General features: G+C 38.6%; 1 protein-coding gene across 6 annotated transcripts in view; it reads right to left on the bottom strand.

Annotated features, from left to right (window-relative positions):
• Positions 1-17,943, bottom strand: part of BCAR3 (BCAR3 adaptor protein, NSP family member) — an 87,666-nt gene that overhangs the window by 8,936 nt on the left and 60,787 nt on the right. For 5 of the 6 annotated variants that reach the window (XM_068199798.1, XM_068199797.1, XM_068199799.1 and 2 more), the window contains 3 exons: positions 3,337-3,465; positions 1,820-2,262; positions 1,145-1,245 (listed from right to left, as the gene is read on the bottom strand). In XM_068199798.1, the coding sequence (XP_068055899.1) occupies positions 1,145-1,245; positions 1,820-2,262; positions 3,337-3,465 (673 nt within the window). Of the gene's footprint in view, positions 1-1,144; positions 1,246-1,819; positions 2,263-3,336; positions 3,466-13,747; positions 13,904-17,943 lie in introns of those variants that run through there. The other variant, XM_068199802.1, reaches the window with a different exon arrangement.

Genomic DNA, 17,943 nt, shown 5'->3' with positions numbered 1-17,943 from the left:
CAAGCTGCAATTCTTGGTGCATTTGCTGGTATTGACAGCCAAGTGGCCAGTTGCATCGTGTGGGTGTTACTGCTTGATTACAGATATAAAACAAAAAACTCCAAATCAAAGGCTGTCACCACCCTTAAGCAGTATGATAACAGGACCTGCTCAAAGGATCCTATGACAAAATGCACAGCAGAACTCTTCAGGCTGCTGTAGTACCAAAATAAAAGTATTTGCAGCCATGGATTGGAATAATCAATTCAAATACAGAAACTTGCCTTATAAATATCTGTCCATCCCACAGTTAAATCACAGGAGCACACTCTTTCTATCAAAAGACAGTCTCACTGTACAAATACTTAATATTCTCTTTGTCATGAGAACTCTTCCTACAATAGGCATAAAGAATTTTAACAGTACTGTATTCAAAACAAGCAGACTTGGAAATCAATACTAGTTTGTCCACATGGGAAGAGATGCATTATTGCAAGCTTCTATACACAACTGTGTTAGTATGGAAACAACTACTTAAACCTTTGAAGAATCTGAGAAATTAAATGCCCCAAGTGTTGTCACACCCTGGATCCCTTGCTTAGGATGACAGTGGCCATAGAACCAGACAGCAGCAAAAGGAACAAAAAGCAAAAGGGATGGAGGGTAGAGAGATTGAGGGAGATGGAAGAACAGAACTGAGTATAAAAGCCGTGGCAGTGTTTTTCTCCTAGTGAGGAACATCACCTCATCTGCATAGTTTACTCTGAGAAAAAGTGGTTACCAGAATTTCCAAGAAACACCACTTCTACTTAAAAATGTTTTATCAGAAAGACACAAGTGAAACAAGTCAGTTTTTGTCAAGCACAAGTGAGGAAAGGTAATACCATAAAAAGTATTAATGCCAACCACAGCTGTCATTTTTTTTTGGTGTGGAAGCCTGCTGAGTTGTGTGCTAAGGTTCTCAACTACCTGGTGCATAGTAAATAAAAATCGTGTTCCAGTGACTTGAAGAGAAGCAGTGTGTTAACGCAGCTTACAGTGGCTATTAAATATAATGTATTTACAGTACTCAGAATATTCAGCAGTCTCACTTTGGTCTGAAGAGTAACAGAACACCTGGACACACACCGATTCTAAGTATGAAGCTTCTAATTACAAAACTTACCTATTAGCAGATAGCTCTCTGACTGGTGAGCCTTTAAAGGGAATCTTTTCTCCAGAACATGATCCAAACTAGCTGGCTGGCTACCACTTTTTTCTTTGTTTCTAGGGCAAACAAAAATGCAAACAAAAACATATCAATATATGCAGCACTTAAAATACATATCTAACTGCTACAATATATCATAACCAGTGCAAGGATCATTAGCTTTCCACTTGGGCAGCTTATGATAATAAAAGGTACTTCATTCATTCATAAACTGCTGTTGTAGTGGCAGTGAAATGGGCTATACTATGTATCACCCTGCAGCATTTATGAAGGTATTCCATTTCTAATGGAACATTTGATTTGGACATTGAAACTAGGATCCATTATCCCACAGTTGTAGTTTTTATTTCAGGAGTCAACTATGGAAAAACAGACTTCTCTGGAGCATCAGCAAGATGTTATTTTAATCCTTTGTCTTACATAGTCAAGATTTGCCAAGTCACTGCAGTGCTGTTGTGCTTCCAGAGTCTACATTTGACCTCACTTTATGGATTTGCTGATCCTTTGCTAAAAAATCAGCAAACCCTCATGCCTAGTATCACATCTCAAATCAGAGTGAAAACTCACATCACCTCCACCAGGAGCTGATAGACTTAATTTCCTTCCATAAGGACAGCAAAATAAAGGTACCTCAGCAGATTTCCTCTGGGTATGCTCTGCTCCGGGGACTGCATGCTGGATATACCAAGACTCAACCTTTTTGCACTTTCCATTTTTCCTTCAGGGGTGCTTGGCTCTTTTTGTTGGACTGGAGTTACACCATATTTTTCTTCTAGACACCTGAGAGGCACAGTCCTGTTGATAGGCTGAAAAATAATTGCTCCACTCTGCTTTGATATTGGTGTGCGATTCCCAACATAGTATCTGACTAAGCCAGGGACAGTGTCAAAACTTTCCAGCTCAAACTGATACTGAACACGACAGTAGGCTTCATTGAGTCTTAAAACTGTTTTGTTGATTTTAAAATGCTGAGGGGTATTTTTCCATTGACAGGTAAGAACAAAGTTCCCAGGATTGGAGAGAGAATCCCTTATCAGAAAATCTCCATCTCTCTGAACTAGGCATTCTGCCACCTTTGAGGAAAAAGAATTATATAAAAAAATACTTCAGAATCAGAAAACAATACATTACAACAAAATATTCTTAAACATAGGAATTGATTTGGCTACTCTGTGAGAATACACAAAGTCACAAATACAAAGCAAAGTATGAAGTGTGGTAGAAGAATGATGTCTCCAATTCTTGAATAAAAGCTCATCCCACAACAGAGATCTGAAAGGGCTTGTTGGAAGGAGCCCGCAGCCAGAAGCTGACCCACTTTTGCATGTATTTCTCCTAGTTTACTAATAGAAAATAAAGCATGAAGGGAAAGCAGTGACCCAGGATTTTAAGTTTAAAGCATCTGAATATAGTCACACTGAAGTTTAGAAGCCATTAATACAATATCCTGGATTCTGCCCCTACATGACAGAAGCTTTCATTATTTTTTATTCTTTGTGAACACTGCATGTAAACATTACTGACTGGGAAGAGTCAGAGACACCTTGTTTTTCTGTTTTGAGTTAGTCCTCTCATGAGATAAAAAGGATGCCAAGCGCCAAGGGCCGAGTGTGGCAGCTGAGCCGGCCCTGCCCCGGGAATGAGGGAGGCCCGCAGGGGGAGCTCCAGCGGCTCCGGAAGCTCCGATCCAAGCTCAGCCTTGCCATGTCTGTAACTGCGTTTGTAAGGATCAAAATGTGATTGAATTAATTTTGTTGCAGCTCTTTCTTCCTCTCCCCCAAGTTCCAAGCGCAAGAAAGAAAATAAACAACATTTTAGCTTTCATTAAGAATACTGAACCAAATTAATGTCAGTGTTCTCTAAACAATATGTGATCACAGTATTCTTGTACAAAGCTTAAATTCCATTTCCAGATTTATTCAGTGCACAAAAATCTTGAAATGTATCTATTTTCCACAAGGGTCTGCCCTGAATCCTTCCTCTGCCTCACTTTATGCCAAGCTGTGATAAATACCATAGCTTCATACAAACAGGCATTATGTTCCTACTAAATGAATTCAGGTATCAGAGATGTGTACAGCACATCAGTGAAATTCTGCTTGTCTGTAAAAGCTCAAAGCACACTTGGCAGTGCAAAGACCACGTACCTGCCGGGGAATACGTCCGTGGTACCAGGCATGGCTACGCAAGTCTTCACTACTCAGCTGCAGCTCTTCCTCTAACTCCTTCTTCAGCTTTTCCGGGCTCTTGTCCATAACTTGCCTCTCCCTAGAAAACTGCAATAAAAGATTAAAAGCTTCAACTGTGCCAAGTTTAGTGATTAACATTTTACCTGGGTTATAACTTCCATCATATGACCTGCACTGGAATGCAGGTGCTGCTTTCAGCAGGCTGGCTTGGCTTTGCTCTCCAGATTGTGTTTGCAAACCCCAGCACTGTGTGAGATAACATGTGATTGTTCTACACCGCACGGAACGGAGCAAAGTGTTCTGCCTGTACACCAAACTAATAATGACACACCTACAAAGTCACATCTCTTACTTCCTCTTTCCAATAAGAATTCTAACTATATCCAAAAAAATGGAAGTGGACCCAAATGCCCTGCCCCAATATTCTTCCTTTTGTTTAAACTTCATTTTAAATTCAGATTCTTTCCCAGCAGCCCCCTTTGAACCCATCTAGTTGAGAACATTCCAAATGCATCAAGACAGGCTAAGCTGGACACATTTAGTAGTTCAGTATTTCTGTTGCCAAAGAACCAATTTGCCAAAGTAAAATTTCAATCTTAAAGGGCTTACTCCTAATGGTCATTAAATTTGCACATCCAAGATATTCCCTTCCTAAAGGACAAAAGCTCTTGTTGTCCCTTAGCACAAAAGGCATGAGTTTTGCTTGAAGATATCTCCATCACCACTATACAACTACTACGCAATTTTCTGGAAAATTTCTGTCTTCATCTCTTTTTGGAGCACAGCTTTCATGCTGGCCCACTCTGGCTGGCTAATCCTTATGGATGCAGTGTTGCTAACAGTGAGGTGCAGGATCTTCTCTGGAGAAGCCACATTCTCTTTCATAAGCACTCAGAGGAGGGAAGTATTTTGAACTTCCTTTCATTCTCCAAGGGCTGGGACTCCAGCCCATCTTTGTTGTGCTGAAAAGTTTCAAAAGCCTGAGAACATGTTCAACACTGATGAAAGAATTAGAGTACACCCTCTCTTCAGAGAAAGACCATTAAAAAAAAAAAAAAAAAAAAAAAGGGATAAGGAGAGAGAGAGGGGGCCTCCAGCAAAACACAGAATTTTGCTCCCATGCATTATGGATTTTTTTTCTTAGGTCTGGATATGAGCCAAGGCTCATGGGTTCCTTTAACTGACACACTGATGCAAATGAGGAACACATGCATTATTTAAAAAAGAGCTTGGAAGGCTTGCCCACCAATTCCCGTTCTTTCCATGAACACTGCTCTCTATAGCTTGTTCCTCTTCACAGTGAATACTCACAGCACCTAACCGTGGGAGCAGGTGGCACACATTTAACACTTCTTTCAACGGCCCTCCCTGCCATTGCAGGCAGACTGAATTACAACAGATTACCAGACAGCAGATTTTTGGTGGAATAATGCCAGAGGAGGCATCCCGCTGCCAAGATAATTTAAACATGCTGGGAGCCCAGAGAAATTCTGAGATAAATTGTCCTCTTCTCTCTGCTTTTCTCAGAGAAAACTAAGGCTTCTCTTAGACAAACACTAGTAGCTAACATAGAAAGGCAGAGGATAAAAACAAGCTGGTAAAGAATCACTTTTCACCTTAGCTTCCCTTCTGTGAACCAGAATAGGGTGTTATTTGTCCATACAAATCTGGTTCAAAATGGACAAATACTTTAATCAAGGAGCAAATTCTGTGGGTTTTGAATCTACTCCTTCCAAGCTTTATGAGAAGACTGCAGAAAGAAACCATGCCACTAGAGAAAGAAGACCTTCACTGAAAGGGTTTGTTCATAAACCCACGTACAACATCAAGAGATGAAGTTACTGGATGTACAAGGAGCCACAGAAGAGTCTTGGTGAGGACTGAAGTCCAAAAGCATATCGAAGTGTCAAAGCATAGTCAGGGAAGGCCAAAAATGCCCCCTCCACTCCAAACCCTTGTGACCTATCAGACAAGCACAGGTGAAGGACCCCAGGCACACTATCACTTGTATTTCCCAACTCAAATGGCTGGGAACCCATTTAAAGCTGACTGGCCATGATTCTAAAATTAACAGCCCTTTCACTACCATGTCTTAGAGAATGATAGCAAGTATTGTAGCATCTACACAAGCTGTATGTAGAGTGAAGAGCACACAAACTGAGCTGAGGCTTTTCAAAAGCACCTTTTCCCCTGACTGCACTAGGAAGTGGCTGGGGAACTTTTAAAATACCCCCTCCAGGGTAAACAAAAACATCCAGCTGCAATGGTGTAACAAGATCTTAAAGTCATAGCTGTGTGTTTTGCTGATCTTCTGAGAGGAACTATTACTTTAATGTGAATTGTATTTAAGGTTTCAAAAGATGCTTTTGACTGAATAGAGATCCTAAAGAACCCAAAGCTACTACAGAAATTGTTACCATATTTCCAAAAGCATCTCACAGTATCTCAGTGGTAGGCAGAGCAAGTGAAAATAGAACAGACTATGCGATACAAAGGCAATAACTGAATTTGCTTAGGAGAGTTATACTTTTGGCCAACAAAAAGAATTAAAAGATGAAGAACCAAAGACCTATATATGATGAAATGGACTAGTTTCATCCATGGTACTGACATGAATTATCTTAAAAACACCAGGATGATCCACTTAGAGATACACATTAATTACAAATACAGCATAGAAACCTAGAATTTCTTCTCATGGTTGAATGGATTTTTCATCACTCAAATGAAGTTAATGAGACATATATTGAACTTGAACTACATCTAACAACATAGCAAGAAAAACATTTAAGGAATCCAAACTAACAAAATTGTTAACATTCATAATTATGGTCTTGTTAAAAACCCTCTCCGCCATCATCTGCCACATGGAATATACTCTAATTGCCAGAGAGGTCGGACATCTCCTGAGATGAAGAAAACATGCTTAAATAACCTTTGTGCAACTCAGTGAAAGAATTCCAGTGGCTAGCACAAATCCCAGGATACACAAGGGGAAAACTGCCTAGGGTAAGCAAGTTCAGTAATAGCATGTTTCCTGCACAGATTTTTGTTCACTGAGACTGACTTCTTACAGAACCTACTAAAGGAGAATGGTGACTGATGAACTGTCTGTAATCTCACCAGCCAACACCTTTCTATGCTACACTCTACACCCAAGGCCTCTGCTCTGCAAGAATCTCTGCAGACACGGAACTTCACATCATGCAAGACTCAAAACTCACTCCAGGCACAGCCTGTGCAAGCATGTGAGCCTGTAAATAAAGAGGGTAGACTTACAACAATTATTAGCTATGCCAGTGGGCTTTCTTCCAGAAGAAAAGGTGACTTGTTCCACACAGCATGATGCAGATGCTTCAGCCTCATTTCCCAATAGCACCCAAAAGTTAATGGGCAGCAATGGTAGGCTGTAAATTTGCACTAACTTCATAGTGACAAACTTCACTTAGTACTACCTCCTTGTTTTATTTATTTGCCTAAGACACTTTGTTGGCTCCTACTCATTGACAGAAAGAAAGCTGAATTTACATCTACAGCTAGATAGTGAAGTGGATGGTAAAAAAATAAATTAAAAATAATCTAGGGAAAAAATGAAAGACTTCCATGCAGCAAAACATGGTTGAAGCAACATAGGGAAGCTTCCAGTTTAAACACTTTAATAACAACAACCCTGTCATATATCCCTGGAATAAAAAGGCAAATCAAATCAGCAGACAATGTTTTCAAATACAGATGCTTTTCCTGGCCTACAAAGAACTCCCCGTAACTGTGTGCTTTCCAGAACTGTTTGTTCACATTTTAGTTGCATTTTTTCCAGTCCTGGCACTATTTTAAGATATTTCTGCCATGCTGAGCTTTTGTGAACAGACCTGTTTTGTGAACAGGTCCTCAAAATAAAAATACATAACTACTTAGTAATACAATATTATCACCCTCTGGCAAAAATCCTCAAGCCTACTTACATACACTGTGGAAAACCTAGAGAGCCAAGACTTTAAAAGGAGGGAAAAAATGTCAGTCAATAGTTATAAACTAAGAAATTCCTTGGCAGTTTATTATATTTCACAAAGGATTTCTACTTCAGGGCCATTAATCTAACAGCAAACTGTGCTTACAGATGTAACAAGCTATCCTTAACGTTACATATTATTTTACTTTTTTTCCCCAGGCAAATGTTAATCTAGCATACCAAAATCCAGAAAATATCAAAGTTTAAGGAAATAAACCATCAAACTATGATCTCATTTAGAGCAAATTTGAAGAGGACTTGACCTACCTACAATATGCTGTGCCTCTGAAATTTGTGAATGTATTTTAAAGGGAATTCCTCATAATAATCTGCTGCTTATGCATCCAAGGGGTTACTTTCATGTGAGCGTTTGGCATTCTTCAAAGGCAACTCGCTATACCAAGCTCTTGTGCCAACCACCCTAATGGAATTTATCACATTAGACTGTGCTGAATAATCTACTGTATGAGGTTGGTACTAAACAAAGAGAAGTCCCACAGTTATTTCTGTATTGTTATTAATTAATTTCTCTCTAAGGTGATGATGGTTTATTTTTTTTTTAATTTATGAGTTTTGGGTTTTTGGTTTGGTTGTGGATTTTTTTCCTTTTTCTTTTTTTTTTCTAAAACAATTTGAATTATGAGGGAAAGGCTTTTAATTTTAGACACTGTTTGGAACTGGTCCAAAATCTGTCATGCTAGAGCCCCTCATTCAGCTCAGATGAAGCCAAAATTCACATCATCTCTCTTTGTATCCTTCTGGCAATGTACTATTTACGCACAGCCCAGCCAAGGTCTGTTACGGGTACAAGACTAAAGGGGGCCACATTCCCATCCAATCTCAATTACTTCCTGGTGCTTTACACAGCTCTGCCAGGTGACAGCTCAATGAGCCCAACAGGCAGCCTTGGAACCACCTGATTTCCTGTTGCCTTGAAGGTTTCAGCAAAAAAAGAAAAAGAGATGGTTATTAGGGATAGATGAGAACAGCTTTGTGAAAACTGAAGTGTGATCTGAGGAAGAAAGTCAAGTCCATACCTTTCCCAAAATTTTTTAAACTTTGTTTAAAGTTTTAATAAATGTACTGTTTCCATCTAAATCAAAGGTATTTAAGATTTCTTACAAATTCATCTTTTCTCCAACACTGGAGGTCTGCTATGTTTGCTTAAGTACACCATGAATGCTGAACTGTGACTTTCTGACTGGGTAAAATCACTAGGTCCTACAGAGCCTCCAAACAAATGAGGAGATGGGAGAAACTTTGTGATTAATGAAAAACTTAAATTTTGTGAGATTTACATAGCTTTTAGCAAAGTAGATAATTTAACAGAAAGACCAATTGACAGAAAACATGAAGGGGATGCTGGGGCAAGAACAGGAAACACCAAGAGGGAAGACAAAGATATGAAACAAGAAAGAAGGGAGAGGGCACACAGACACCAAGAACATCTGGAAAAGTGAAAAATAATGAAATTTCTCTAATTCCAAGCCACCAGAGATCAGTCAACTTGTTCATATAGAAAATGAACGTTTTATTGTCAAAGTTCCAGTTCTGGATCAATATATAATTCATTGGCTGCAGAGATCCTTTCACTCTTTAATCCTGGGCCCTTGTGATCCTAACCAGACTGCCTGTCACTATGAACACAAGCATTTAAAAATATACATTACATGAATTTATAATGAGTGCAGTGTATGTCATTTCACTTATAACTCTACTAACTGCCCACCAAACACAACACACTTGCATTGAGCATGTACATATAGAACCAAATGCTCCAATATTGTTCAAAAACATTCTTGTCAGTCTTATTTTCTCCTGTACAGAAAAGCAGCATCATTGGCCAAGGCCTTACACAACAAAAACAGACAGTGATTTCTGAATAGTTTTTGTTTGAGAAAGAACTAACTGGGAAAAGGGAATTTATAAACACAGAAATAATCAATTTTCTGACTGACTGGGAAATTGAACCATAGCTGCTGGAAACATTCTTCACAGAGGCAGCTTTCCCTAACATTCCAGAGGGCACAAAGTTCACACAGGACTATATAGCAAGTGCTGTGTTAAGTAAGAGGAGGTACAGAATGGGTGATTTACTCGCAGAGATTAATTAATACAGTAGAATGGCAATTTTGAAGCCACCAGATTTCTGCATGCTTCTTCAGGTAACTGGTGACATTTTTTGAGGTTACTGATGTAAAGATAACAAATTCTCATGAAAACTTTCCCCAGGACTGCAATGGCTCTTTAAAATCACAAACTCCATCATGTTCATGTTCTCACTCTGTTGCTATGATCAACAGAAGTTGCCTGGCATTCACAGGAAAGCAGCCAATTTTTTCTGGTTTTGGCTGTTACAGAGTTAACTTCTTCTCAGTAGCTGGTACAGTGTGGTGTTTTGGATTCAGTATGAGAACAATGCTGATAACACACTGATGTTTTGATTGTTGCTAAGTCATGTTTATCCTAAGTTAAGGACTGACTTTGTGTCCCATGCTGCGCCAGTGAGGAGGTGCACAAAAAGCTGGGAGGGAGCACAGACATGACAGGTGACCTGAATTGGCCAAAGGGATATTCCACACCACAGAACACCATGCCCAGTATATAAAATAGGGAATTACCTTGAAGCAGGGCTGATAGGAATTCAGGGACAGAGTCTGACATCAGTCAGTTGGTGGTGAACAAATGTATTGTGCATCACTTGTGTTTTTTTCCTCTTTGTTACCATTATTTTTACTAGTATTATTATATTTTACTTCATTTCAATTAGTAAACTGTTCTTCTGTCAAGCTAGAAGCTTTAGGTTTGATTCCCCTCTCCATTCTGCCAGGGTGGGGTGGGTAACTGGCTGCGTGGTGCACAGCTGCCAGCTGGGCTCAAACCATGACAACTAATAAGCAAGATACTCGTTTAGAATGAGGGAACTCAAAAAAGCCTTTTAGTGCAAAGATCAGTTTAATGTTAAGTGAAGGTAAGGGGAAAACTTAATTCTAGTGGATTCAACAACCATTTTCCAGTACACCACCACACTTCTAACAAATCCTCACATTTCCATGTAACATTCAGAGCTAGGAGAGGTTCATCTCTGGAATACAGACCCTGAGAAATCCTGAGTTGAGTGTTAGTCAAATCGTAATCCCCCACTCAGTGACCCTAGAGATTTGCACTTTCAAATGTAAATTATGTTAGCAGTTATGTAAGGGGGGTTTTTTTTGTTTGTTTTAATCTGAGACATATCTAAATAATAGATACTACCAAGAAATTAAATGCATAAATACCTACTGAAGAATATCCCCATTCCCATCAAACAGAAGTCACTAACAGAGCACCAGTGGACCCTGTGCTATCTCCATATTTATGATAGAAGATAATCAAACTTTTACTGCAGTGTAACTATAAAATTGCCATGGGAAATTGAAAAGAATTTTATAATATAAGACTCATCAAAACTTAAATTCAGCAACAAGACAATGGGAAATCAAAGTTCAGGGAGATATACAAAATTTCACATAATTTTGAGCAGTCAGTCTTTTCACATCTGCCTCTCTCCAACAATAACAAATCTAACACTGAAAAGGCAGACTGATAATGCTGAGTTGTGATTACATGTAACTCACGTGTTATCAAACCCAACTGCCTCCACACACATGCTGAAACTGGATATATAAAGCCTGAGGATGCCAGTGAACAGATTTAGATCATTGCACACTGAAGAAATATTAATTAAGATCTACTATCTATAAAAAGTGTTTGCCATTCACCCAAGATAAGAGATGGCACTAGCAGTAAGTAGCTGCTTATAAAAGGCTTCTTACGCACGTCACATTCACAGCATTAGTACATTACTCACTGATGTGCTACATCAACGTGTTGGAAGTTAGGACACTTGGCAGTCCTGATAATTGGAGTGGCTTTCCCCTTTTGTGCAGCTTCAGCTGAGCGTGAATCATAGCAGAAAATTAAGAATGAAAATACTTGAACGTCAAGGCCCTTCCCTCTCTGATCATGACAACCATACTGACTAGTACTAAAAAAACCCTGTCTTGTGGCAAAGTTGATTTCATTAATTTAGACCTCCACATTTTTTAAGTCACCATTTATCACTGATTTAGTCTTAATTTACTTATGCTCCTCCAAAAAATGCAAATTTAAAGAAAAATATTTTGGCTTGGAAGTGGCACAAGTCACAATTTAGTGTTTTCTCTTAACTTTCTTCTTTTTTAAACACAAACAGGAGCCCCTTGCCTTGAAGTTTCTTTACTTCCCTCAATGTAAAAGCTGACCTTAACAGCTATAAAAAACCAAATGGGATCATTAAAGGTACTGACACATCATGACTGAAGAATGAATTGATCCAAGTTCAGATGTTCTGTACTGATCATTATATTTTCTATTAAACCAAGTATCTGCTGTTGAGACCTCAGTTTCCCACACTAAAATGAAGTGCCACAAAATATGAGTGCTCAGGTGCTGTACTGCTTCCTGAGCTTTGGTGGGACACAGCAAGGCATCTCTGAGCTTGGCCACAAACTGCTTTCAATTCAATTGGATAGCAGAATAAATTTAGCTCAATGCAGAAAAAGTCTGAATCTCTCAGGGGTAGTTGAAAACTTCAGTTTGCTTATTTATGGATCAATTTGGTATTTCATTACACTTGTAATTACTATTAAAACCAAGTATTAATGCCATCTAATTACACAAACAGATCTTGCTCAATTAAAAAAAATTAATAATAATAATAAATTTTAAAACTGATTACTTCATACCATCTTATTGTTCATACCATCCTAGGCCCTTTAGCATTTCACAGAATACATACCACTGGGCCCCAAGGTTCAGACCTTACTTGATTTGACCACCAGCTTTCTATACCTACAGCCACTTTCTCTTCAGAAAATGCACCACAGTTCCCTACCATCCAAACTTCTTCAAATAGCAGTTCATCAAATTTAACTATTGCTAAGTCTGCATACTGGAACACATGCATTCAAATCTATTTTAAATGCTGCAAATCTCTTTAAATAGAACATTATTTTTGAAAGATCCCAACTGTAATTTGTTTCTACATAAAAGGTTTTATCTTTCACCCTCCATACAGCAAACACTATTAATGTTTCAGTTTCTCTAGAGACTATATGGATTAGACTAAATGGAAAGTTGCCATGACAACAGCACCGTTATTTTAGGTATTAGAAATTCATGCCAAGTTAAATAAAGGGCATATACATTCTCAAGAACAAGTTTTCTAACTGCTCTGACAGCCAGCAATAAACCCCAAAGTCATTTAAAAAGTTCTAGAACTGGAGAATTAAGCCTTACAACAAGAATGAAAATCAATTACAGCGCAATAGAGCATCTTTAGCACTCCGCTATGATGATAATTGCTGACATCTGTCCCAGTCAGAAGAAGTCCATCTGACCAGAATCACTTTTTCAGAGTGCCCAAAAGACCGAGCACCACACCCCACTTTCAGAAATGGACAGTTATAAGGCTAAATCACTGAAGGTGAGAGAAGGAGAAGCATTTTCAGGAGAAAGCATTTAAGTGAATGCTTCAGGAGAAGTATTTAAGTGCTTCCACCGAAGCTGGAAAGCTATGGTCAGAAGACAGCAACTTTCACATCCTTCCTCACTGCAAGTGCTCCATGGTGTTAAAGAACAATTCACATGTTAATCTTAAACAAAAAAAGATTTAAAAGTGTAACTCACAGATCATCAAAAGTAGTTAGATGTCCCATATGACTACAATTCTCAAGTCACTTAGACACTTCTGTTACTGTGACTCAGAATTATTATAAAGGCTTTTCCTGTACTTACAGTGCATAAGGAGCATTTTTGCATAAAATAAATTATGTCCCTGCCCATGGTAGGAGGATTGGACTACGTGACCTTTAAAGCCTCCTTTCAACCCAAGCCTTCCTAGGAGTATATGATTTTGTGTATCTTGAAATTTAAAAATATCTAAAATATAAGGACAAATCTAAAATTGTCTGAAGCATTTAAGAAACACCTGTGCTCCTGAGCACAAGTGCCTGTGTTTTCCATATACAGGTGAAAAAAAAATTGGGAACAAAATGGTCCGATCAGTTAGGTTCTGAAAACTTGAAAATTTGCTAAAATCCTCCTCAGCAAGTCCCAAACTTGGGAATTTTTACTTAGTCCCTAAACATAAAGACAGCCAGCTTCAGGCTCATAAAACTGCAAGTTGTTCAAGCTTCTCTCTGAGACAACAGTGAATTGTAAAGGTGTTCTTTAAAAGAGAAATATTCTGTACACATCCGTGGTATAAAAACAAATACTTGTAAACAAAAACTGAAAGCATTTCTGACTAGCACACTGTAGTTGAAAAAGAGCACCTACCTTGACTCTGATAACAGACTTACGATGATAAAAGCAGCAAAGTGCTGCAATCAGCATTTGAAAACCATTATAATCCTTCGGCATTTTCAGTTCTACTGCCTGTGGTTCCTCAAGACTGAAGATAAACAGTCACTACTAGCAGTGCTCTGAGGTTCAGCAAGCTCTTCAGTGTCACCACTGCCTACCAGTGCTGCTACACCCCCCTACTCACGTATCAGTCTGGGACACTTTCCACAGCTGAAGCTGATACCATCAATTCAGTGACCGCTGGCACGCTGGCTTCCAGCATGCCATGGAGAGAGTGCCAGAATCCTCATGTGATCTGTTCCACTCACCAGTGAAATCCTAGCTCCTCTATCTTGGTATCCCCTGCCTCAGAGATGCATTTAAGGCATCAGCACAAGCCAAACTTCTCTTCTTGATGAGTTACAATACCTGACTGTCTCCCAGTGCTGATAAAGGCTAAATCAGTTGCTCCTGCTCAATCACACATCTCTGCCTGCATCATCAATTATACACACATAAAAGAAAAACAAAAGAGGAAAAGCAGTTGATTACTGTTTGACAATTGTAAGAACTGAGCTTTGGTAACCAAGGAAATCAGTAAATCTGTTTATTTTTAATTAGGAAGCTTCTGGCAGACAGTCCTTGAAAAAAAATAGCAAGAAACCAACCCTGTAAACATTGTCAGTGTCATTGTGAGGTAACCAAGGTACCTCCAGTATTTAAAACTCTCAGTGGACAGCTTTATCTTGGTGATAGCCCCATGGCATTGTGCAAACTGCTTGAGAAAGAAAGAACTGAATTAATGAACGCATCTGCTTTGGCAAAATAAAAGTAAGCATCACAACAAAATAAAAAGCAGCAGTTTTACTTATGCCTGTGATTCCATTCTCTTGGACAGCACAATCCATAGCTTACTGAACAGTCAGCAAACTGCTCATCAGCAAAGAATCTGCCTGACATACTTCAAGGCTCTCTCAAGAACCAGGACAAAAAAGAGGCAAACAACTTGTGTAATTATGATAACTGTAACAGACAAGACATCACCTCTACAGCAGCCTAGTTTACAGATCTGGTGAAAGGAAGCCAAATGGACTGGACTGAGGAGTACAAGACAGCCTGTAACACTTAAGAATGAGAAACTTTGAAGAGATCAATCAATTGGATGGTACCAAAAATTACAGAAGTCACAGCAGATATTTCAGATTTTGGATTAGGAATAAATTAATCCCAAGGAGTGGTTAAAATAAATAGTTACTTGTCTTTTTCATCAGCAACAAGTATATTGCATAATTAGAAGGACACATATTAAATATTTATTGATGGCCTCAGGTATTACTTGCAAGGTACCTCTCACCTAATAACAGAGTACTTCCACACTGACTGAACAATGGGAAGTGCCCTCAGTGCCTGCATCCAGCAATAGGAACTGGTGCACAAACCAAGCAGCAGCACTGAGGAAGAGACATAAAATGTGCACTGCCTTTCAAGGAAAATGGGATGGAGTGCCTACCTGAAAAGAAGAGGAAACCTCAGTGTTGATAACAAGGAAATGGAAGTGTGATGTGTGAAGTTCTATTACTTATGTGGTCATGGAAGGTTTGCAGGTACCTACCACCAGGTGAAGCACCAAGCCCAGAATGCTGATAAAGGTAGCCAGACTACTGGCCATGTGTAGGAGATGTTATGCCAGAGACTCTTCTGAGAAAAGGAAAACAAAGTAGGAATAAAAGAACAGAACATTAAATGAACGGCAAAGTAATAAAGCTGGCAAGAAAAAAGATAAAAGACTGGCCAGAAAGAAGCTGAAAATACTGACTTTGAAGATTAAGTCCTGCTGAAGAGTACTTTATGACAAACTCAAACAATGAATGAGTAGATAATATAACAAGAATGTGAAAGTACCCTCCTTTTCTTTTTGCACTGTGCTGCAGTGTATTTTAATTTACTTTCAGTTATTTTTCCACTTTAAGGAACTCCACAGGATTGCTTTAGCAGGTAGCCAGAGAAGAGAAGATTAAAAGATACCCTGCAAAACTTCAAACACAAAAGCCTTTCAGGTGATGCCTGTTTCTTGATTGAAATTTTCTGGTACTATGGCAGGACATTTCATAAAGGACTGTATTTTTAAAGAATATGAATCAAAAGTTCTCATAATAACACCCTAATCCAATTTTAAAACTGAAGGGCAGGAGGGAGGGATGATAAAAAGGGAAGTGAAATTGAAGACTGCATCAGTCAAGGTGTTTTTGCTTTACAATGCTGGCAAGCCAGTATTAATATCACACACTAAGGTTTCACTTGCAATACCATGAACAGAAACTATCCAGACAAGCAATGCAAACAGTAGGTGACAACAAGGGTTATTAGGATGACTTAGCTATTTTGGCAGCAGAAACAGCTGACTTAGCAGTGCAAATAAGGTAGACCACTTTTGCTCTGAAAAGAATTAGAAGTTCCAAAAAAGAGTTCTCTACGGGGTTGGGAAAAAAAAAGGACAGGAATAGTATGACCTATCAATGTGTAAACCTACACTGAAATTTGAACAAAGGTTCTCATCCATCATCAAGAATAAAACTCCAAAGTTTTTTAAAAAAAGGAGGATTGGAAGGCAGGTCTAATAGTAATGGTAACTGCCAACTCCTTATTTCCTGTCCGCTATGAAATAAAGCATCAAAAATTATGTATGTTGAAAGAATGTCACAAATAATGAACCTTAGAAACAAATACTGTACAATCCCATACAGCAGCTGCCCATGCTTTTTATCAACAGTATAACTGATAGGAAAAAGGATACTTTATTTAAATAGTAAATTTTAAATGTTTTAAAAATGAAACGGGATTTTTTTTTATTAAGGCTATCTTATTTTTTATTAAAGCTATCTTCTGCCTTGATAGCTCAATGAATGGATGACAGCCTTTGCAAGATGCTGTGATAGAGCAGTATGAAAATTAATATTACTGGAAGGAATCTCAAAGAGTATGTGAGAAACCTCTGGGTGATAGTATGATATGTCCTGCACTGACGGCTGTCATGACTGAGGACAGCCTTCAGGCTGCTCCAATTATACTTCATACATAGGTAAGGATTTACAGTTTTAAATATTGACTCAGAGAAATAAAGGATGGCTTATTCACATTATCACTCCCGTGGCCTTCAATTTTTTGCTGGTACTTTGGGGTCTTGGACTCTGCACATGAGAAACAAACCTGTTTATTGTACCTTAGAAACATCAAATACAATCCATTTGCTAAGTCATCTATTGATATATTTTAAATGCTCTCCAGCACCGAAAAGTCAACAATCAGCTTTATTTCTTAGTTTTCAAAGATTCTTCCTAGAATCTTAAATTATCTGATAATCCCTTCATCTGTTTCTGTGGATGGCTCGTTAGATTAGATTATTTTTCATAACTTTGATAACCAAGCTTAATAAGAAAGGATTTTTAAGTTCCTAAAATCCATGGCCACACGAGTTCAAGGACACCTGAACATATATTCTGTGTTGAGCTCCTAATAGCCCATTAGGAACAGAAATTAAGGAGTCTCTGCTAACCCCATCTGTTATTACAAAGCCTCTGAAGTTATTTAGGATAGTTTCATGGTCTAGTTTAAATCACCCAGTGCTCCCTTGACACACCTAAACTGTGTCCAGCTTGCTCACAGCACATTGCATATGCAGGAGTTTGAGGTGTCCACACAGGACAGTGTGAACCTGCTCACAGGGAATCTTCTTAGGCTGCTTTAATGGTACAGGTCAAACAAGAAAGAAACAAAGTAGCTTCAACATTTTAAGTGGCTAAAGTAAAGCGACCACACTCCTTGAAAATATAAATGCTTGAAAAGTCACAAGCAGTCTGAAGTTATCAAAACAGTCTCCAGACCCACAAGAGGTTATTTTGAACCAAATATCAGTCTTGCTCATGGGTGTGCTTAGAATTCACACACAGAATTATGATGATTTGTGATTTCATATTAGAGAAAGAGAAATAATTTCAGACTAAATTAGATGAGGGAATTGTTGGCTAGCCACTTTGCTTTGCAGTGCTCTATTCATTTAAGCATTCAAATCAGCCTAACAATATTCAGTGAAACACATGTAATGCTTTACATTTCACTGCACTAAATGGAAGTAAACAATGCAGGCAGGAAGCCAGCTGTAAATGAAAAAAGCAGTGTACAAGGGTCAAGAG

Source organism: Anomalospiza imberbis, chromosome 9, assembly GCF_031753505.1.
Source record: "Anomalospiza imberbis isolate Cuckoo-Finch-1a 21T00152 chromosome 9, ASM3175350v1, whole genome shotgun sequence".
NCBI classification, from domain to species: domain Eukaryota; kingdom Metazoa; phylum Chordata; class Aves; order Passeriformes; family Viduidae; genus Anomalospiza; species Anomalospiza imberbis.
The sequence above is the reverse complement of the archived record's forward strand: the minus strand, read 5'-3'. Positions and strand labels throughout refer to the sequence as shown.